Source organism: Phascolarctos cinereus, unplaced genomic scaffold (assembly GCF_003287225.1).
Source record: "Phascolarctos cinereus isolate Bilbo 61053 unplaced genomic scaffold, phaCin_HiC Scaffold_4;HRSCAF=312, whole genome shotgun sequence".
NCBI lineage: Eukaryota > Metazoa > Chordata > Mammalia > Diprotodontia > Phascolarctidae > Phascolarctos > Phascolarctos cinereus.
In genome coordinates, this window is record NW_027555847.1 from 129,884,733 (window position 1) to 129,906,549 (window position 21,817).

The 21,817-nt window shown below is 46.1% G+C and overlaps 1 protein-coding gene across 2 annotated transcripts in view; it reads right to left on the bottom strand.

Moving 5' to 3' along the window:
- BAIAP3 (BAI1 associated protein 3) overlaps positions 1–21,817 on the bottom strand; it is an 82,701-nt gene that overhangs the window by 16,372 nt on the left and 44,512 nt on the right. For both annotated transcript variants that reach the window (XM_021006799.2, XM_021006798.2), the window contains exons 2-11: positions 18,829–19,000; positions 12,565–12,652; positions 11,733–11,819; positions 11,365–11,472; positions 5,766–5,825; positions 4,842–4,908; positions 3,909–4,122; positions 3,044–3,088; positions 2,882–2,959; positions 2,381–2,483 (exon numbers count right to left, since the gene is read on the bottom strand). In XM_021006799.2, coding sequence (XP_020862458.1) covers positions 2,381–2,483; positions 2,882–2,959; positions 3,044–3,088; positions 3,909–4,122; positions 4,842–4,908; positions 5,766–5,825; positions 11,365–11,472; positions 11,733–11,819; positions 12,565–12,652; positions 18,829–18,983 — 1,005 coding nt within the window. In that variant the 5' untranslated portion in view covers positions 18,984–19,000. The remainder of the gene's footprint in view (positions 1–2,380; positions 2,484–2,881; positions 2,960–3,043; positions 3,089–3,908; positions 4,123–4,841; positions 4,909–5,765; positions 5,826–11,364; positions 11,473–11,732; positions 11,820–12,564; positions 12,653–18,828; positions 19,001–21,817) is intronic.

Genomic DNA, 21,817 nt, shown 5'->3' on the forward strand with positions numbered 1-21,817 from the left:
CACAGCTACTAAAGATCCAGTAAAAAAAAAAAAGTTCCTGTCACCAACGTCCTTGGATCTGTCAAATGGTTCAACATCACAAACTGATATGGTTTATTGATGGAAATGGCATTAAGGTAGAGGCATCACCATCTGCTTTGTTGCTGTACCCCGGGTTAGTTCCAATCATATCCCAAGCAGGAACCTCAAACTGGGGGATCAGAATCTGGGAAGCCAGACACCCAGTTCCTGCTCCTGAGAGGTGGGGCCTCACATCTGCTTCAGATGTGATTAGGCCTGGGCAGCAGTTAACGGCTCTTTAGGTTTTTCCTTTTTCTGGCTGGGAGCAGGAGCAGAGAGGGGAGAGGGGGTGTCTGGGATCTGCTCCCCTCCAAGACTCTCCGAGATGGAAGGGACCTTAGCAGTTATTTAGTCAAACACTCGATCCCCTTTGCAATCTAAGTGCCAAGCCTCTTCTTGGAGAACTTCAGTAACAAGTCAACAAACATTTCTTAATCGCTTACCATGTGACAGGAACTCACTACCTGTCCAGGCAGCACATGAAGTTTGGGAGAGTTCTAAGTGCTAAGATGTTTATCCTTATACTTAAAACAATACACTCCATCTCCCAAGTCCAGGCATTTTCTCTAGAACTCTTTCCTTTATCTCCACCGCCTGATTCCCCTGGCTTTCTTCAAGTCCTACCTTCTGCAAGAAGTTTTTCCCAATCCCTCTTAATGTGAGTTCAAATAATGCCCAAAGCGTTCTAATTAAGTGCTGATAATTCTGTTGATTAGTTCTAATTTATCCTGGATACATCTTTGATCTGTACATCGTTGTTTGCATGTTGTCTCCTCAACTAGACCGTGAGCTCCTGGAGAAAATGGACTTTGGATATCTTGATGGACAAGCAAGATGGACATCTTGGTTTGTATCCCCAGGGCTTAGCATAGTGCCGTGCACACAGTAGGAACTTAATCAATGCTTGTTGACTAAAATTGTCTCTCTGCAATTTTCATTCATTGTTCCTAATTCTGTCTCCTGGGGCCAAACATAATGAATTTCATCCTTCTTCCCCCTCGACCTTGAAGACCACAATTACGCTCCTCCTAAGCGTTCTGTTCTCTAGCTAGACATTCTCAGATGCTTCCACCTATGTGTGTCCAGCGTGGTCTCTGGGCTCCGTACCATTCTGATTGCCCTCTACTGGATGAACTCCACCCTGTCTGTGTCCTTCCAAAGGTAGAGCCCAGAATAGAACACTTATTAGCTGTGTGACCCTGGACAAATCACTTAACCCTGTTTGGCTCAATTCTTCATCTGCAAAATGAGCCAGAGAAGGAAATAACAAACCACTCCAATATCTCTGCCAAGAAAACCCCAATGGGGTCACAGAGTTGGACATGACTGAACAATAATAACAACATGGAGCTTATGACGCAGGATGGGTATGACAACACAAATAACTACCGTATAAAATATAGTGACCTTACAGGGTTAGTGACCTCCATACACGTCTTCTCTATTACAATTAACCTTTTTTTAACCGCTGATTTTCCCACCATCCCTTGTCACGTAGTTAGTACTATCCACAAGTCTCTCAATTAACAGGCCATCCCTTTAATTAACCACTATGAGGCATTTCAGTCCCAAACTACCTTGTATTTAACTACCAAAGTCTTAGTGCAGCCTTGAACCCATTAGATGACCACTCTGTGTTTGTCTGTATTTATTCACTTGAAATGTATGTATTTCTATGTGCACTTGTTATCCTCCTTACCAGAATGTAAGATCTCTTACCTTCTAGAAGTAGTGATGGTTTCATTCTTTGGACTTGTATCCCTGGTACCTAGCGGTGACTAGTATACAGTAGGCTCTAAATAAATGCTCGTGGTGATTGATTGACTGCCACATCATACAGATGACTCACATACTGGGCTTCTAGTGTGCTAGGAAACCTCCCTCTCCCTCAGGTCCTTTTCCTATGAACCACTGTCTCCTTAGATTTCCTCCAGCCCGACAGATACATGTAGTTGATGTTTTAAATCCACAATTTCTGACTTGGTGGGGTTTTTGTTTTTATTGGACCTGTGATTTTATAAACCTTATGCCACGTTCATATCTTTTTGCTTCTTGCTTCTGTGATCCTTCGTCTTCACTATCTCTCCCAACTTCGTGTCCTTCTCTAACTTGGATAATTATTATCTAGGCCCTCGGCCAAGTCATTTATAAAATGTTCAATAGCCTAGGGCTCAGCACAGAGGGCCGCAGTCATCGCTAGAGACGCCTTCCCCCTCTCCCCAGCTGATATCTGGTAATACCCTCTGCCAGCTCCCCTTTCCTCATGAGGGGAGTCACTGAGAGCAGCTGGAGGAATGGAAATGGCCTTCTCTTTACTCACTCGAATGGGAATGTTGAGGCAGCCCAGGAAGTCGTCAGCATTGTCTTCTGAGGCTCCTGCTATCCCATTAGCCCGGGCTGATTTGACAATCTGTTTGAAATACCTGTGGGAAGAAGAGAATGGAAGAATCCTGAAATTCTCACATTTCCAAGTAATCATCCTTACCTCCATCTTGCTACTATTTAGGTTTTTTTTTTAAACTTTTTTTTTGTCTCCCTGCTATTTAGAAGAAGGCTATCATTAGCTAATTCCTCGGTGCTTTCCCCAGGGGCCCTATGCTGTCTGTGGCCCAAAACAAGAGGAGGGTTTGGCAAAGAATCAGGAAGCTGAGGCCCACAGCCTCTGTGGACCATACTATCATCCAGAAGTGTGGCTATTTCTCATATTTGGCTCGATGCTGGAAACCCTTTGATGGTCTTCCTTCCCCCTCCACTTTCCCTCATCTCGTCCCTGTCCCACCGTTTTTCTCTGGCTACAGTGTTGTGCATCTGCTGTCCATACCTGCCCATTCCTTTGAAGCCAATCACTTCGTTAAGTTTTTTGCAGGCTTCAGCCACAGAGACATCATCGTCATGGTCCCTGAAAGACACAGGCGACCCACTTGTGGGCCATGGACCTCACCAGCCAGCCCTAAGCCCAGCCAGAAGATTTTGCCCCACCTACCATATGTCCAGGTGCAGCTGGTCATTGGAAGCATCATCTATTTCACTGCCAGAGAGGAAAAGACCACCCTCTGCTCAGGCATGGCCAGGAGAAGGATAGTTTTCCCCAGCCCATCCCTGAAGCCAATTTCCAGGGATAGCCCTGAACCTTGAACTGTCCCATGCTGTGTCTCTCCTCACCTACTGTGGTGCAGTGGAGTGACCACAGGTTGGGAGTAAGGAGGGTAGGCTGATAGAATGAAAAGAATGCTAGATTTGGGATCAGAGATCCTGGGTTCAAATCCTGAATCTGCCACTGTGTGACCTTGGACGAGTCACTTAACTTTTTAGGAAGGAGGTTTCCTTATCTGTGAAAGGGAAGGGTTGGGCTAGATGCCCATCTACCATCCACCAACTCTCTGTGCGGCCTTGGGCAAATCATTTCCCTTCTCTGGGCCTCATTTCTAAAACAGGGATAACAGTTCCCTCCCTGCTTTGCTGACTGGGCTATTGTGAGAAGCACAAGAGATAATGGATGAGAAAGTTCTGTACAAATCTGAGATTGCTAACAGGAGTCCAGGACAGTTAGGAGTCAGGAGACCCAAGCCTTTGCCACTAAATCACTGGGTGATAAAACACAGTTGTTGCCCTGTGTGAGCTCCTACTTTCCTGATCTGTAAAATGGGGATAACTGCTAGGGCCTGGGTGTTCTAGCCATTGGGGTCCCTCCTTTTCCTCTCATTTCCATGCTCTTTGCAGAGCTGGGTGAATAGTCCTAAGGTGGTCAACTGTCCAGCTACCCCAGATCCAAGGCCAGGGCCCTGTTTCTGGCCACAGGGGCTGAGCTGCACCCCGTCCCACAGTTGGCCAGAGCCCCGTGTCCTTACAATAGGAAATGCTCATTCCAGACAGGGTTCAAGGTGCTGTTCTTGACTTCGGTGACCTGGATGTACTTGGCTGGGAGCACATCTCGAGCACTGTTGCGTTTCTCTACCTTCTCTTTTCGCTTTCGAAAGCTGAATTTCCGCTCTTTCTTTTCCCCCTGCTCTCGGGGACTCTGGCCGATCAGAATGCCCAGCATGCAGTAAGGGTCACTGAACCCTGGGTAGAGGAGGCACAGTTATCCACTGCCTGCTACCCACCCCAACCTCTGCAATCAGGCCTCAGGCCAGCCCGGTGGCCTTTAAGGTCTGCTGGAGAACGTCAAACTACTTTTAGGCATCAACACAGGAATCCCCAGAAGGAAAAATATCCCCCCAAGCTAAGAAGCAAAGGCCATGGCCAGAAACCCATTACAGGACCTAGGTCTGCCCCTAATCCTTACAATACACTCTTGCTTTCTGCTCCTAATTTCCTCCTCCCCACTCACGTCCATAGAAATTGGGAGACAAAGAAACCAGTCTCCCCAACTTTGGTGAACACCTTCCAGAGGTCAGCCCATCTAATCTCCTGCCGCTGGGTAGGATTCTTTCCCACCAAGTCCCTACCATCCCAGTTGCTAGATGACAATCTACCAGTCCCACTTCAGTCACTTTTGTCTGAGAACAAGGTAGCAGTTTCTTAGAACTACTAATTAACTAGGTCCAATCCCACTAGGGACTTGGACCCTGGCCTCAACAGCAGGTCAGGGGAAATATGTCTATGATTAGCAGCCCCACTCCCCCCCCCATATCAGAGGAAGGAGTTGGTAACTCCAGGGCCAGGCAGGCCTATTTCTCTTTCTCTCCCCAGGAGAAATACAAGGCATACAAGGAGGGAGAAGTCCAGGGATCCAGTGATCACCCTGGAGGGTTGAGATCTAAAGGACAGAACTCACTCACCATTGGCATCCTTGGCCAGGAGGTTCTTAGCCCGCACAACTGTGACTTTCAAAGAATACGCCGGAGGCTGAGAGAATAGAAAGGGGCCAGTGACTGGGGAGTCCTGAAGCCCCCAGCTTGGGCTTAGGTACCCAAGAGAAGGCATCTCCAGTACCTGCCCACAGTGAAGGTCTGGAAGGCTTGGGAAGATGACAGTCTAGCTAGTGGGAGCTCCTGGGAGGGTTTGGAAGCCCCATTATTGAGAGGGAGAGTGGGAAGCCAATCTTAGTAGGTGATTACTAAGCTCCCCCTACCTTCCATCCTGCTATCAACCCTTCACTGATCCTCATGGGCCTTTCTTGACAAAAGGGACTCCAGAACATCAGGAGGGAAAAGAAAAAGGAGCTAGGATTGGGGGGAGATTGTCGTTAGCAGAGCAGGGAGCGAGAAAAGCCTTGAAAATGAATGGGTAATGTTGTGCGATGACTAATATTGATAAACTTCACCCTTCCCAGCAATACAAGGATCTAAGACATCTCCAAAGGCCTCGTGATAGAAAATGCTATCCACATCCAAAGAAAGAACTATGGAGTTTGAATGCAGATCGAAGCATACTAGTTGCTATTTTTTTTTCTTCCATTGGGTTTTGTTTCCTCTTTCTGATGGTTCCTCCTATTGGTGCTAATTCTTCCTTACAACATCACTAATGTGAAAATATGTTTAATAGGAATGTATAAGTATAGCCTATATCAGATTGTGCACAGTCTTAGGGAGGGTAGTGGGGAGGAAGGGGGAGAAAAATTTTAAACTCAAAAGCTCATGGAAGTGACTGTTGATAAATCAAAATAAATTAATTAAATTTAAAAAAAAAGAAAATGAATGGGCCACAAGAATAACGGGCATGGGACCCCACAATATCCTCCCCTACCCAATATCCTCGATTACCTTGGCCTCCTTCACTCGATGCAGGGCTGCCTCCAGCTCAGAAGAGCTCATACCGAACACCTGGGCATGCGGGGCAGAGAACAGAAGAGCTCACTAGTCTACCTCAGGTGACAGGTATGCCACACAGGGACCCAAGGGGCCATTCAGCTAACAGACTGACTGGCCACTGTGTGTCAGATCCATCTCTCGATGAATCTGGTTTCCTCCCCCCTCCCCCAAGATGAAACCTTTAGAGATATGGAGGAGGAACAGTGACGACCTGATGCCTCATTCAGGCCCACAAAGGGGATTTCTCCCAAATTGTGAGGCCACACACAGCCCCATATCCTGGGGAAACGGCAGAGGACAGACTTCACGAGCATGCTCAGCCCCTTGGCCCAGAGAGGAGGACTAACCCCCTTATTTCTCCTGTTCTTCCCAACAACTGCAACGCTGGCGTTTCTGCAGAACTCAGAACAGAGGATGCAAAGGGGCTGCTCGAGTTTCAGGAGTTCCATGCTTAGTAATAATAATAATACCAGCTCACATGTTTATGGCACCTTAAGGTACGCAAAGCGCTTTCCTCACAACAACCCTGTGAGGTAGGTCGTGCAAGTATTATTATCTCCATTTTACAGATGAAGAAACTGAGGCCCAGAAAGATAAGGTGATTTGCATGAGGTCACATAGCGGGGAAATGTCAGAGACAGGATTTGAACCCTGGTTTTCTTAGCCCACATCATATCTACATCTACATCCAAAATATCATTATAAAAGAACTGAGTGTGTTTTATATAATGACTCCCTCCTGGATTTCAAATCCAGTGCTCTTTACACAACACCACAGCCTCAAACTCCAGAAGTGTCACAGATGTTTGATAAATAATGTAACTTTTAAAAATAAATGAATGAATTTAGATTTGGAAAAGGAGGGCTGTTCTCCTGGACTAGTATGTGTCCTGGCCTACCCGAAAGCAAGGGGATGGCCCAGATGGTACCCCAGGGGCAGTTCCAACCTGGAGAGTCTGTAACAATCCCATACCAATGGGGCTACAGCCATGGGAGGTAAGTGACAAAGACATCCTTCAGAGGCACTCAGCTCCCACACCCAACAAGCAGGCATGCCTTACCTTGCCAGAGCTCCCCCCCCCCACCGGCAACAGAGTACCTGTTCCTCTTGAGCTATATAAAGTCTCTCAAAGGCTAGGCTCCTCAACTTACCCTTCCAACTTCATGCTATGGGGCTTCAGGAGAAATACCATAACCAAACCTCAGGCTCCAATGGGCTAGATTCTCCCAGAAGGGAAGAAATTTATAGATACGTCACTTTTAATTTCCACAGAATTTTTGTCCCCTCCACCTCTCTCAGCTGTGCCTCCCAAATCCCAATCTCTAACTGACTTTGACTAAGGAGATTATTGAGGGCTTCCGTGGATGAAGAACTAGGTTCACACTCCCCCCCCTAGAACTTACTCCCCCTAAAGAATTCTGAGTTTTTTCCATTGGGTCCCAGGTAGAGAATCTGTCCAAGTGGGTTGTGGGATATGTGGGTCCCAATCCAGGCACCTGAATTCTCATCCCAGTTAACTACCTCAGTAATCTTGGGTAAGATAGTAGTTTCTATCTCTCTTCCCTTTCCAGCCAGACTCCTACACTCATTCTTCTTTCCCTCTCTTCTGAACCTTTGGTCAGCTGGCTCCTGATTTTGTCATTCAACTGAAACTGCCTTCTCCAGAGTCACCAGTAACCTTTTAATTGCCAAATCTAACGACCTTTCCTCAATCCCCACCCTTTTCCATCTGTCTGTAGCATTTAACACTATGGATCATTCTCTCCTTCTGGATACTCTCTTGGCTTGGGGTTTTCATGTCACTGCTATCTCTTTTGGCCTTCCTCTCACTTATCTGACTGATGCTTCTCATTCTCTTCTGCTAGATCATTGTCCATGTCATTCCCCTAACTGTAAGAACATTACAAGACTCTGTCCTGGGCCCTTTTCTCTTTTCTCTCACTTGCTGATCTCATCAGCTTCCATGGGATCAATTGTCATCTCTATGCAGATAACTCATAGCTATATATCTAGACCTAGTTTATCTCCTGAGCTCCAGTACCATGTTACTATCTGTTTATTTGCATTATATTTCACATAAGCAAAATAGAATTCATAATCTCTCCCTCCTCAAAACCAATACCTCTGCCTTTCATTTCCCCTATCGGGGCACCTCTAACCATCCAATCACAAAGGTTCACAACCTTGGTATCATTCTTACCTCTTTGCCCTACCTCACCCCATATATCTAATGAGTTGTCGGGATCTTGTCATTTCCACTTCTCTGACCTCTATTATATCCATTTGTTTCTCTCTGATCACAGACACCACCCTGGTACCGCCACTCTCATCACCCCTCACCAGGACTCAGCCTCCTGAGCTCCGTCTCGTCCCTCTTTACTCCAAACAATCCTCCACTGAGTCACCAAAGAGAGGGTCCTAAAACACAATTTAACCAGGTCACCTCTCTACCCAATAAACTTCAGTGGCTCTCTGTCACCTCTAAGATCAAATATAAATGCCTCTGTTTGAGGCATTTCAAGTTCTTCACACCATCATCCCTTCCTACCTTCTACACATTACTCCCCTCCCAGCACCCAACATCCCACTCATACTAGCCATCTGGATGTTCCTCACACACCTACTTATTCATTCATTCATTCATTCATTCATTTTTGGCTAGGCAATGGGGTTAAGTGACTTGCCCAGGGTCACACAGCTAGTAAGTGTCATGTGTCTGAGGTTGGATTTGAACTCAGGTCCTCCTGAATTCAGGGTCAGTGCTCTGTCCACTTCGCCACCTAGCTACCCTCACATGCCTACTCTATCACATTTTATACTGCCCTTCCTCCCTGCCCCATGCTAGGAATGCTGTGTCCCGTTTCAAGTCCACGTTTTAGAATGATGGATTTCCTTCAAAACTCAGCCACCTTTTGCATGACACCTTTTCTAGTCCCTCTCCCTTTTTCCCCAACAAGGTTGCCTTGTATCAAGGTTGTTGTTTTTTTTTTTCCCAGTGGGGATGGGGGAGGTGGAAGGGAGAGAAAAACAAATACTTGCTAAACTGGAGGGAAAAAAGTTACCTTGTATGTGTTCTGTGTTGTGTATCTACCTCCTATCTGTGTGCATTGTCTCTCCAGTTAGACTGTAAGCTTCCAGAGGGCAGGGAGTGTTTTACTTTTGTCTTTGAATCCCCAGCACTTAGCATAGTATCTAATATATAGTATATACTAAGCACATAGTATATGCTTAATAGATAACTGTTGATTGGAAGGAGTAACTAAGTGGAGCCTTCTGTATGAAACCTTTCTTTATCCCCTGTTTCCACTGAATTTCCCCAACAACAAATCCCTGTATATTTGTTTGGCCTACATCCTACCTGTATGTGATACAGGTAGAATGCTTCCCCTGATAAAATGTAAGGTCCCTGAGGGCAGAGGCTGTCTTGCTTTTGTATTTGTAGCCCCAGCACCTGGCCAAATGCCTGCACATAGTAGGTGCTTATCACATGCATGTGTGATTGATTCAAGTCATAACCTCTCCAGGCCTGAGTCTGGGTCATCTTTGAAGACCCTTCCAGTTCTCACTTCCTATAGCTTCTATAACCGGGCAAAGAAAGTGAACAACATTTTTGGTCCCCCAAAACTGGCTCCCTCCAGTAGGGGTAAGAGGCATTTGTGGTGCAGTGAGAGAAAAAAAAGAGCACTGAACTAGGGACCCTGAGACCTCAGTTCTAATCCTAAACTCTGACACTATGCTTTGTGTCCCTGGGCAAGTCACTTTTCTGCCCAGGGCTTCATTTTTTTCACCTGACCAATGGAGGGGCTGAGGCTACATGATGTCTAAAGTCCCTTCCAGCTCTTATGACTCTATAGCATGAAGTGGGAAGGAAACTTTTGGCATGAACTGGTTAGCCTCAACTCCACTGTCCCATCCATCCTCCAAGGGGCCTTTGGGCCCAATTTCTGAAACAAACAGGGAAATCAGGATGGAGATGGGAATGTGTGTCTAGGCTCCTTGGAGGCTGCTCCTGCTGATTTAGGGGAAGGATGGACAGCTTCTTGGAGCAGGCTCCCCAGGGCCCGGGTAACCAGTTTTAGGGGCTAAGCCCACTATTGTCACACACCTTAAGCACTTGGATAGGGAAGTGGGGAGAGGGGCTTTACTTACCCTGACAGATCCCGCTGTAGAGCAAGAGTTCAAACAGAAAACAGCAAAAGAAGACAGCAGACAGTTTAAAAAAAAATACACATTTACAACAAGACTCCCAAGCTCAACACATAGACGTAACATAGACAGTGGGAGCACAGAAAAGCAGTGTGTCTGTGGGGTGGGGGAGAGGGGCCTGAGCCTGGACTAGGCTGGTATGTAAGGACTCGGGAGACTGTGGTCTGCTGCATTTGCCTCTCCTGTTCCCTGTCCACTGCCCTGGGAAAGGAGGTTCAGAAAACAGGTCTTTGTCTATACTTGGCAGTGCACTGTGAGGGACCTTGGGGGAAGCACGGGGGAGGTAGGGTTGGGCAGCCAGCCAGCCTTAAGGACCAGTGACCGTGGATGTTTGTACAACCACAGCCATCACCATCACCTAGTAAACAGCAAACACAGCAGATATGAGGACAAACAGGACAGGTGACTGGATTCCGGAGACAGAGGCTCATCACGGGATGACTTGGACCATTCTCATTCTCATTCTCTCCCTCTCTCTCTCTCCCCTCTCCCCTCTCTCTCCCCCAATCTCTCTCTCCCCCTTCTCTCTCTCTTTCCTTCCTTCCCTCTCTCTCTCTCTATCCCCTCTCTCTCTTTCCTTCCTTCTTTTCCTTCCTCTTCCTCTCTCTATCCCTTCTCTCTCTTTCTTTCCCTCTCTCTCTACCCCTCCCTTTCTTTCCTTCCTTCCCTCTCTCTCTTTTCTTCCTTCCCTCTCTCTCTCTATCCCCTCTCTTTCCTTCCCTCTTTTCCTTCCTCTTCCTCTCTCTATCCCTTCTCTTTCTTTCCCTCTCTCTCTCTCTCTTTCCTTCCTTCCCTCCCTCTCTCTCTACCCCTCCCTTTCTTTCCTTCCTTCCCTCTCTCTTTCCTTCCTTCCCTCCCTCTCTCTCTCCGCCCCCCTCTCTCCCTCCCTCTTTCTCTCCCCCTCATGCTGGCCTGGTATCTTGGCTGTCCATCAGTCTACTTTAATGGGCAGGGACTAGTGCCAATCTCAAGGGAAGGTACTTATGAACCACTAGCTCCTATCCTTCCTGGAGGAGCCTCCAGGACAGGCATCCTAAATGAGACTGGGATTTCTGATATTTGCTGGTTGAATACAAGGCCAACTAAAATCTAAGGAAACTCCCCAAAGGGCAGACAAATCTATCACCACCCTACCCAAGCTAGAGCCCCTCTGACATCCCGCTCTGGAGGGTACCCTGAGGACCAGGATAGACTCACTCTTCTTCTATCACCCTTTTGGGGGTAGGGAAATGGGATCAACACTTAAGTAAGCCCCTCCCTCATGGGCTTTCCCTTTTTCAAGAGGTTCCCTGGGTCAGGACTGGAGGGAAGGTGGTATCCAGGGGATCTCTCTTCTCCACTTACCTTCTGAAGATAGTCAAAAAGTTCATCTTCACTGGCCACATGCTCTGGGGATGCCACCCCTGATCTGTAGCATACAGTGTACAGGGCTTCCTCGAAGAGCATTTCCATCTGTTATGGATGTGGGGAATGGGTGAGGCCAGGTGGGATGAGACATTGTACGATCTCTTGTCCACAGGCCCCCAGCCAGCAGGATGCACCTAGGCTTGGAACACCAGACACCCAGCCCACCAAGGCCAGGGGACTAAAGCCCCCCGACCTCCCAAAGTAGAACCCCTGTGCTGTGGAGAGCAGACCTGGCCCTCCTCCCCACATCCCAGTATATTCAGGGAAGAGTTAAAGAGTAGGACACGATGTGCTCCTTCCATTACCTCCTTCTTGGTTGGCACCAGGCTTTCAGCATCATGGCCAGGGCCCAGGGGCTCCCTAGGAGGAGGGGCACTGCTGTGTAAGACACCCTGCAAGGAAGATGGGGATCAGTGGAGCATGGGTTCCTCCAAAGAAGAGGCTAGGAGAGCTGGGATAGGGAAGGGGAAAGGAGGCAGAGCTGTCTCAGTTCCCAGTCCCTTAGCTCACTGAGTACATGGGGAGTGGGGCTATAGTACTGCCTTCTTGCTATTTCCATCACTAACCTCTTTTTCCAACTGTTGCTTCCAAAACAGGGAGAGGGAGGTGGAGGTAGGAAGGTGTTAGTGGGGCAAAAGGATTTCCCTTCATCTAACCTCCCCTCCTAGAAAAGGAAGCAGCTGGCTCCCCAGACTCTAAGTGGCCACCCCCTGGCATATAGGGATAGGGGTACTTTCGGCAGCCAAGTCACACCAGAGCAGGAATTCTCAACCTCTTTTGTGTCTGGTGATGCCTACGAACCTTTTCTCAGAACAGGTTTTTAAATGCATGAAACAAAATACATAGGATTTTAAAGGAAACCAATAAAATAAAATAAAAAAGTTTAGGACCCTGAGCTAAGAATCCCTACATTAGAGGACCTGTAATGTCAGAGCTGGACATGTGGGTTACATCTCTATGAGCAGCTGGATTACGGAGCCTCAGGCTCCCACCACTGGAAACCATCCTCCCTGCCCAGTGCAAGCCGTGCAGATGCCAGCTCCCCACAGGGAAATAGCTTTGCGGAGCTATCTAGAGAATGCCAGGGGAGACAGGCACTGGAGAGGCCAAACCCTCTGGCCCAACTGCCCTTCTCACCTCCAACCGCCCCAAACGCTGCCTGGTTTCCTTCTTCTTCAGAATCAATTTCATCTTCGAAAAGAAGTCACCATCGTCTCCTTCCTCCCTGGAGGATGACACAGGTAGGGAGTTTCAGGGTGAGCCACTGAATCTTCCCCCAAGACAGTAGGTCTGGGGTCTGGGTCAGCAAATCCCAGCAGGTACATATCTGTCCCCAGCCCTAGCCATCAGCCTCCAGCAATAATAATCCCGAGAATAACCGTTTCAACAATAGCTACACATTTCTATGGTATCTTGAAGTTTACAAAGCTCTTTCCTGACAACAGCCTGTGAAGAAGGTAGCACAATTATTATCACCCCTTTTTAAAGTTTCAGAAAACTGAGGCTCCAAAAAGTTAAATGACTCACCCAGGGTCACACAGCCAGAAAACAGAAGAACCAAGATTCAGCCCCATGCTTTCCAACTCCAGATCTAACCCTTTCCATTATGCCACGCTGCCTGGGAGATGGGCCTCCATTTCCTCATGAGCCATATGGAGATATTGAAGCTGCCCTGACTGCCTCCCAAAGCTGCTATGAGGACGCCATGAGATGACGGACATAAAGGAAATACATACATGATTTTTGTCACATATGTTGGCTGATGCAAGGACCAAGTGGTCCCCAGCTCCAAGCTCAGATTCAGCAGCCTGGGTGTTTGCCTTCTAGAAGATCACAGTATTATAATACTAAGAGCTCGACAGGATCACAGAAGGGATTTAAGGAAGGAAGAGAGGGAGTTCCTTTTGGCCCACAGGTCAATTAACTTGTCCAGAGTCTGTGGGATTTGAACTCAGATGTCTTGACTTCAAAACTAGTGCTCTTCCCATTACGTCACAACGTGTCTTACAAAGTGCTGTTTCCAGGAATAAACAGCCTTTCCAGTCGTTGAGGCCTTCCTGAGGTTTCCAATTATCCCTCTTACTTTTCTCTCTATCTGGATTTGCATGGATTTGCTACCTTCACCCCCATCTTGCCTACCTCATTTCTAGGTGGATAGATTGAGTCCCAGAAAAGTCCAGTGATTTGTCCAGAGTCACACAGGAACCAGCAACCAGGCCAGGGGGAGAATTTAGGTGCCTTGACCCCTTTGCATTCATTCTGTTTATCTGTGACCAACCCAGTAAAACGATGGGAGAACAGAGGTCCCAGGTTGATGGGGCTCAATCAGCAAGGCAGGCTAGTAGAATACATCCTCAGCAAACTGCCACCTCCACTATTTCTAGGAGATGACAATTTTACCTGGGCATAGATGGTGTCCTGCCCTGCCACGCTGGGGTAAAGAGACATTAGGCAGGACTAGCTAGCTTTCAGAGCAGATATCTAAAAATGTAAATGACTTCTCCTTCTGAGGCCTCTGTCCTCCAACTGAATGAGAGGAAAGGTATTCGTGGAGAGGAATGGGGCTTGGAGGGGGGCAGGTATAAAGAGGAAAAGAGGACTCTGGGAAGGGGATGGGAGAGGAGCTCAATGCCAGTTCGGTGACCTTCTCTTGCAGCCAGCCCATGACTCCCACCCCTTCCTTCTGTTTATGGAAAAAATAAAAAGCCAGTGAAGAAAACAGGACATGCGGCGGGAGGGAAGGAGGGGAGAAGAAAATGTGTGACCTCAACCCCTCTTTTCTATCGGGCTCCTTCTCAACAATGCTCAAACCTTTTGAAGTGGGCTTCTTATGAAACAGAGCTGATTTGAATTCCCTGATTGGATTTCAGGAAGGCCGAACATCTCTCATCAGTGAGTAGCCCGGAGAGGTCAGTCAGCCTCTTTTGTGCTCCCCAGACACAAAAGAAGAAATGGGAAAAGGTGAAAGGAACAAAAATGATTTCTGCCTGAAGAGTAGAGGCAGGTGGCAGGGGAAGAGAGTCAGAATGGGCCTCAAGGCTGTGAAAACTCCTCATAGAGGAGAATGGTGAATAGTTGTTTAGCCTGCCTGAGAAAAAAATCAAAGGGAAAATGGGCTTGAAACTGCAGCAGCTCCTTTGCTACAGCAAAAAACTGAAAACTAAGAGGATGTCCATCTATTGGGGAATGGATGGATGAGATTATGACCTATGAGTGTAATGGAATACGATTCTGCTAGAAGAATTGATGAAGGGGATGGTTTCAGGGAAACTTGGGATAACTTGTACAAACTGATGCACAGGAAAGTAGGCAGAACCAGGAGGATAATGTATACAGCGACAACAGCATTGTATTCTTATAAATTTGACTCAGTTCTCTATATAGTTTAGAAATGAGGTTTTATGGGAGAGACTGATTATAAAAATTCTTTCCCAGTTTTCTGCTTTCCTCCCAATCATGCTTGCATTGGCTTTGTTTGTGCAAAACCTTTTTAATTTAATGTAATCAAAATTATGCATTTTGCATTTCACAATGTTCTCTGTCTCTTGTTTGGTCATAAATTCTTCTGTTCTTCATATATCTGACAGATAAACTATTCCTTGCTCTCCCAGTTTGCTTATAGTATCAGCCTTTATATCTAAATTATATACCCATTTTGACTTTATTTTGGTATATGGTGTAAGATTTTGGCCTATGCCTAATTTCTACCATGCTCTTTTCCAGTCTTCCCAGTAGTTTTTGTCAAAAAGTGAGTTCTTATCCCAGAACCTGGGGTCTTTGGGTTTATAAACAGTAGATGACTATAGTCATTGACTACTATGTCTTGTGCGTCTAACCTATTCCACTGATCCACTACTCTATTTCTTAGTCAGTACCAGACAACAGCATCATAAAGGAAAACAAACTTTGAAAGACTTAAAAATTCTGATCAATGCAATGACAGCTACAATCCCAGAAGACAGAGAGGATAGAGTCTGCCACCCTCAGACATGGGAAACACAAAAGATGAAGAATGAGATGTTTTTATTTCCAATTTGGGAACTTGCTTTGTTTGACTATGTATATTTGTCATGAGGGTTTTCATTTTCTTTTCCCATGGTGGGGAGGGAAGGTTGGAGAGAGAAAATGAATGCTTGGTTATTTGAAAAAAATTTTTTTAATTTCAGAAAAACTGTAACAGGAGAGATTTAGGGTAAATGTAAGGGGAGAACTTCCTTTTAGTGAAAGTTGGAGTTTGCAGTGGGTGAGCTGCAGAGGGAGGAGGCTCAGTCTTTGGACATTCCCAGAGATGGCATTAATTCCCATCCTACAATAAGGAAGGTATAGCCTGGAGGAGAGGATTTAGTACAATCCTACATCTGTCTGCTGTGGACGGAGCCTCAGAGGGAATCCAGACCAGCTTCTCCATTTTTGTAGAGAAGAAAACTGAAGACAGAGAGCGAAGGGATCTGACTCTTCTTTCTTTACATTGTAGAACCGACAGGTGTTACAGCTCTTGTTGAGGCAGACTCATAACCTAGGCACACTGTGTCTACAAAGCCTTGGAGGTTATAAAAATAGCTCCCCAGAAGGAAGAGATGCCAGGGCCACAGAACACTACAGATCTGACATTTCATCTTCCTTCTAAAAAGGGCAGGTTGGCTTCACTAATCTGCCGTGGAACAGTTGTTGCTGTCAAAGCCTGAGTCAGACAAACCAAGCCTTCTCCCCAGGATCCTATCCCTCCTGCTGCAGCTGAGGGGGAATGTAGGGAAGCCTGAGGGATGCAGAGGAGACTGAGGTCCTCTAAGGAAATGGGTCTAGGACAGGCACAATCCTCAAGACTTCCAGTCCACACCCTAAATAATAAAACTAGCAACATTTATATATCATTTTAAGGTTTCCAAAGCTCACCTACACAATCTCATTTGATTTGATCCTCAGAACAACCCTATGAGGTGAGTGGTATTATTATCACTATTTTACACATGAAGAAACTGAGACAGAGTTAAGTGACATGTCCATGGTCACAAAGCTAGTGTCACTAGTAAGTACACCAGGAAATGTAAGAGGCAAGATTTAAGTCTTCCTGACTCCAAGCTCAACGCTCCATTCACTGCACCATTGAACTTAGCTCCTTCTATACCCGGGCAGGCCATGGAGACAACATGGGGTAGTGGAGAGAGCCCTAGATTTGGAGGCAGGAAAACCTGAGGTTGAATTCTGCTTTGGATACTTAGTGTGTGACCCTAGCCATGTCACTTACTACTGCTATGCCTCATTTCTCTCACCTGTAAAATGGGGATAATAACAGCACCTTCCTCACAGGATTATTGTGAGGATGAAATGAGAAACATCTATAAAACACTTTGCAAACGTCTAAGTGCTCTATAAACGCTCACCAGCTGTGGGTAGCACTTGTAGCATTAGTAGAGAGAGTCCCGGACCTGAAGATCAAGAGATCTGAGTTCAGACTCTATGTCAGATTTACTAGCTGTGTGACTCTGGGTAAATCACTTAATCTCTCTGTGCCTCATTTTTCTCCTCTTCAAAAGAGGGGAATTGGATTCGAAGGCCTTTTTAAAGACCCCCTTCTATCTCTAACTCTATCATCTTCGATAAATCTAAATCTCTGTGCAGGAGGGGAATGAGTATAATTGTCACCTGGACAAGACTAACTAGGAAAGCAGGGAGAAAGAACAGAGCTGCCTCCCGTAACCTTGTAGGGACAGCCTTCTGGGAGGGAACATTTCTAATCTTCAGTGAGGTTCAATTCATGCAAATGTCACATGAGATTTTGCGATGCCTTGTCCTGGTTGGGGCAGGCTGTAGTTTGTTGAAGGACATTTAGGCAGAGCATAAGGGTGAGGTCTGGTAAAAGTGTCCCGTATCTATTGCCTAGAATTCATCCCTTATAAACCTATTAAGAAGCCACATCAGAATGATCAGATGAGATCTAGAGGCCACCTGATCCTGCTAAAGCATCCTGGGAGAATAAAATTGTTTTGGTTGCAGACTGAATGGGAAGCTCATAAAAAATCAAGATGGCGGACTTATATAGTGAGGCAAGGACCTTTCCCTAGCTGGGGAGTAGGCTGAGGGCTTCCTAGTTAGTAGGTTTCCTACTTATCAATCTTATTGGCCAGTTACATTAAGAGGGACCAGCTAGGACTAGACTTTTAGCTGATCTTGCCCTCAAGTCTCCCTTCTCCCATTCATCCTACATGTAGCTGGGTGACAGTGTCGATCATGTCACACCTCACAAACCTTCACTGGCTCTAGGTGGTGCCACAGTGTACAGAGGACTGGGTTTGTGACCCTGGAAAAGTCATTTCACCCTGTTTGCCTCAGTTTCCTCATCTGTAAAATGAGCTCTTCTCCCCCCACTTTGACCAGGTTAAATATGCTCTCCTTCCTCCGGTTTCTTGTACATTTTGCCAAGACCTCTCCTTTGTACTTCTCACTCTCTACTGTATCACAGTTTTTGGTCTTTTTTCAAAATGGCAGAATGTAAGCTCTTGAGGGCAGGGGCCATTTCATTTTTGTCTCTGTAGCTCTCATGTAGCACCTGGTACAGTGCCTGGCACATTTGTTGTTGTTTAGTTGTTTCAGTTGTGTCCAACTCTCTGTGATCCCATTCGGGGTTTTCTTGGCAAAGATACTAGAGTGGTTTGCCATTTCCTTCTCCAGCTCATTTTACAGATGAGGAAACTGAGGCAAACAGGGTGAGGTGACTTGCTCAGGGTCACACAGCTAGTAAGTGTCTGACGCTGGATTTGAACTCAGGTCTTCCTGACTCCAGGCCTGGTGCTCTATCCACTGTGCCACTTGGCTGCCCCTGGCACACAGCAGGTGTCTAATAAATGCTTGTTGATTGATTGGCTGGTCTGTGTGTTGATCCTCCTTCACTACCTATTAGATCGTAGACAGCTGGAGAACAAGCCCCACAATGTACCTATCATTGCATCCCCAGTGCCTAGCACAGTGCCTTCTCCATAATAACTGGCACTTAATAAATCTTAACCAAAGTCAAGTAGGACTCCTCCTGGCTCTTCCCTCTTGCTTAGGATAAATGCTAAACCTTCTTAATACCTCCCATTGCCACCTGCTCATGTATCTGTAGACCACTCCCTATATGAATTGTCAACTCTTACAGGATTCTCATTTGGCTTGGGATCCAGATAGCAGCATTTTAGAAAACAGCAACAGTTTGGGTGATGTCAAGAGAGGGAAGCAAGCTTAGTCCTAAAAGTGTTGGAGGTGTAAATGGCTTTTGCCGATTGAAACTGGTAAGATTAGTACTGTTATACAAGAAACTATAACATTCGCCCATCCCCCCAGCCAATCGAGGGCTGATTGGAAGAAGATCTGTTCCACCTGGGCACTGTAGACTCAGCAGGTCCCTGCCTTTATAGGGCTCACCTGGCCATGCTTGTCTCAGGCCCACCTTCTTGCTGGGAGGAGCTGGGTCCTGCTGCTGCTCCAGATGCGGCTGCCTCATCGGCTCTTCTTCGAAAAGACTGGCTTCTCTGGACCTGCCTCAGCACACTGCTTTTGATATCCAATAGGGTCGACATGACTGCTCTCCAGAGGGCTGGAGGGAGGAAAGGAGAGAGGAGGTCAAGGGTGCTCAGCCCAGGAGGTCCACAAAACTCAAGTTCGATTCAACAGGCATCTATTAAGTGCACTATGTAAGATACAATGCTGGATGCTGGGAATAAAAAAGACAAAACAGCAATCAGTCCCTGCTTTCAAGCGGCTTACATTTTACTGGAGAAAACAATATGTACACAGGTTAGTAAATTATAAGATAATAAGAAGAGGGAGAACGCTAATGTCTCCGATGTCGGGAAAGGCTTTCCACAGCAAGAATCACCTGAGCTGAGCTTTGAGGGAAGCTAAGGATTCTAAAGAGTCCCAGGTGAGGAGGGCACGCATTTCAAACATGGAGGAATAATGGAATGTTGAGTTCAGGGAATACCAAATAGGTTGGCTTAGCTGGAAAGTACAACAATGATCTCCAAAGTAGGGGCTGTGTAGGGCTTCCCAGAGGAACGATGCCCTGGCCCCAGAGTGGTCATCAATCTGAAGGTCAGAAAATAAATTGTGTCCACTCTCTCCGCAATAGCCAATAATGAGGCATGTCTTCAACAGGAAAACCTTCACTCTTTCCTCTCCCTCCTCTCTATCTCTCCCTGCTTCCAACCCATTCCCTTCAAGGGGATAGTATAACCTAACACCTATCCATCCATCCAAGCAGCAGCTGTATAAGCTCCGTTGGGAAAAATCCCCCAAATCCTCATACCCACCTTCTGTCCCCCACATTGCAGCAGAGGGCAGTGATTGATGACTACCAGCCCCACTCAGCTTATTTTTATAAATTATGCATGTGTATATGTATTAGTATACTAATAATTATCTGCATTATATGTGGAAATATGTTTAATATGATTGTACATGTATAGCTTATATCAGATTGCTTGCTGTCTTGGGGAGGGTGGAGGGCAGGGAGAAGAGAATTTGGAATTCAAAATCTTATAAAAGTGAATGCTGAATGCTGAAAACTAAAATTAATTAACTAACTAATTAGTCAAAATGATTATATCCATTATAAATTACAAAACACAGAAATGTAAAAAGGATGAGATAAAAATGTTTGTTTTGGGTGAGGCAAAGGGAGTGGACTAGAATGAACAGGTGTGGATGGGTTGTGCTCTTCACCACAGACATTCTTCCCCTCCCAAACCACCTCTTCCACATTTTCCTCTTACTTTCAGACATCAGCATCTCTCCATTCACCTGCCTGCTCACTCTCCCTCAGCCCACATCACCCACCAGGTGCTAAATCTCATCCTTTCCACCTCTTCTACATCTCTACTGTCTAACCCCCTTTCTATTCTCACACAGCCCCACCCTCATTAAGGGCCTCTTCACCTCTCACCTTCTTTCCTGCCTCTAGTCTGCTTCCTTTTCAATCTATCCCCCACACAGACACATACGGATTTGGCTAAAGGGTGGGTATGACTATGGTGCTCCCCTACTCATGAAATGACAATGGGCTCCCGACTGACTCTAGAATCAAATATTATTACATCTTTATCTCATCCTTTTTACATTACTGTGTTTTGTATTTTACAATGTGCATAATCATTTTAACTAATTACTGAATTAATTTTAGTTTTCGGAATTCACTTTTATAAGATTTTGAATTCCAAATTCTTTTCTCCCTCCCCTCCCCCTTCCCCAAGACAGCAAGCAATCTGAATCATATTAAACATATTTCCACATATAATGCATACAATTATTAGTATAGTAATACATATATACATGCATAATTTATAAAAATAAGCAAAATGTACATACTCTAAATTTTATGCTGATGCGAGTATATGAACATAAAAATTGAGAGACTACTGAAGTAGAACATGTGAAGGGCAGAATTGTGAACTGAGTATGGAGAGGTAGCTGGGAGCCAGACTAGAAAAGAATCTTCAATACCAAGATGAAGAATTTGTATTTTATCCTAGAGGCATAGGAAAGTCATAGAATATTCTTTAGCTTGGAAGTGGCATGGTCTCACCTGTGCTTTTAGGAAAAATATTTTGGCAGCCATGTGGAAGATGGATCAGAGAAGGAAGAGGCTAGAAACAGGTTGTTGCAATAGTCCAATTGAAATATGAGAGTCTGTGCAAGAGTGGTAGGTAGCCATGTGAGGGAAGAAAGTGGAACTGATGAGAAAGATACTGAGGAGAGCGAATCAGCAAGACTTGGGAGGGAGAGGTGAGGTGGGGGAGTGGGGCTGGTTGGAAAGGTAATGGTGGAAGTGGCTAACTCATCTGACTCACCTCCATCTGGAAAACTGTCTGGTCACCAGGGCAGGGTGTGGATATCTGCCAAGCCTAAAGGGCCCCTACTCTTTGCACTAGGGTCTTTTTACACCTGCTAGGTGACCAGGAAGTTACCTCAATATAGCCTGAGGTCACAGGATTCAACCAGGAAGTTGAATCAAGAGCTAGGTGGCTTGAGCCCTAGCCTCAGCCAATCAAATCTTGGGGACAATTTCCTCGATTTTTAGGAAAATAACTAACCAGGGTGCGAAACCTGCAGCCTTGAGACCACATGTAGCCTTCTAGGTCCTTGGGTATGGCCTTTTGAATGAGTGAAGTTTGGATTCAGTCAAAAAACCGAACCCAAGGACCTACAAGGCCACATGTGACCTTGAGGCTGCAGGTTCCCCATCCCTGAACTAACCTAATCTACTCAGGGAAAGGGTGGGTGGGGTCCCCCCCCCTTTTTTTTTTTTTTTGCTTTTGGTGAGACTCCAAGACCGGAGCTCTATCCACTGCACCACCTGGCTGCCCCAAGGTGGGGACCCCTTCTATCACATCCCTTTTCATAGCCTTCTGTCTCA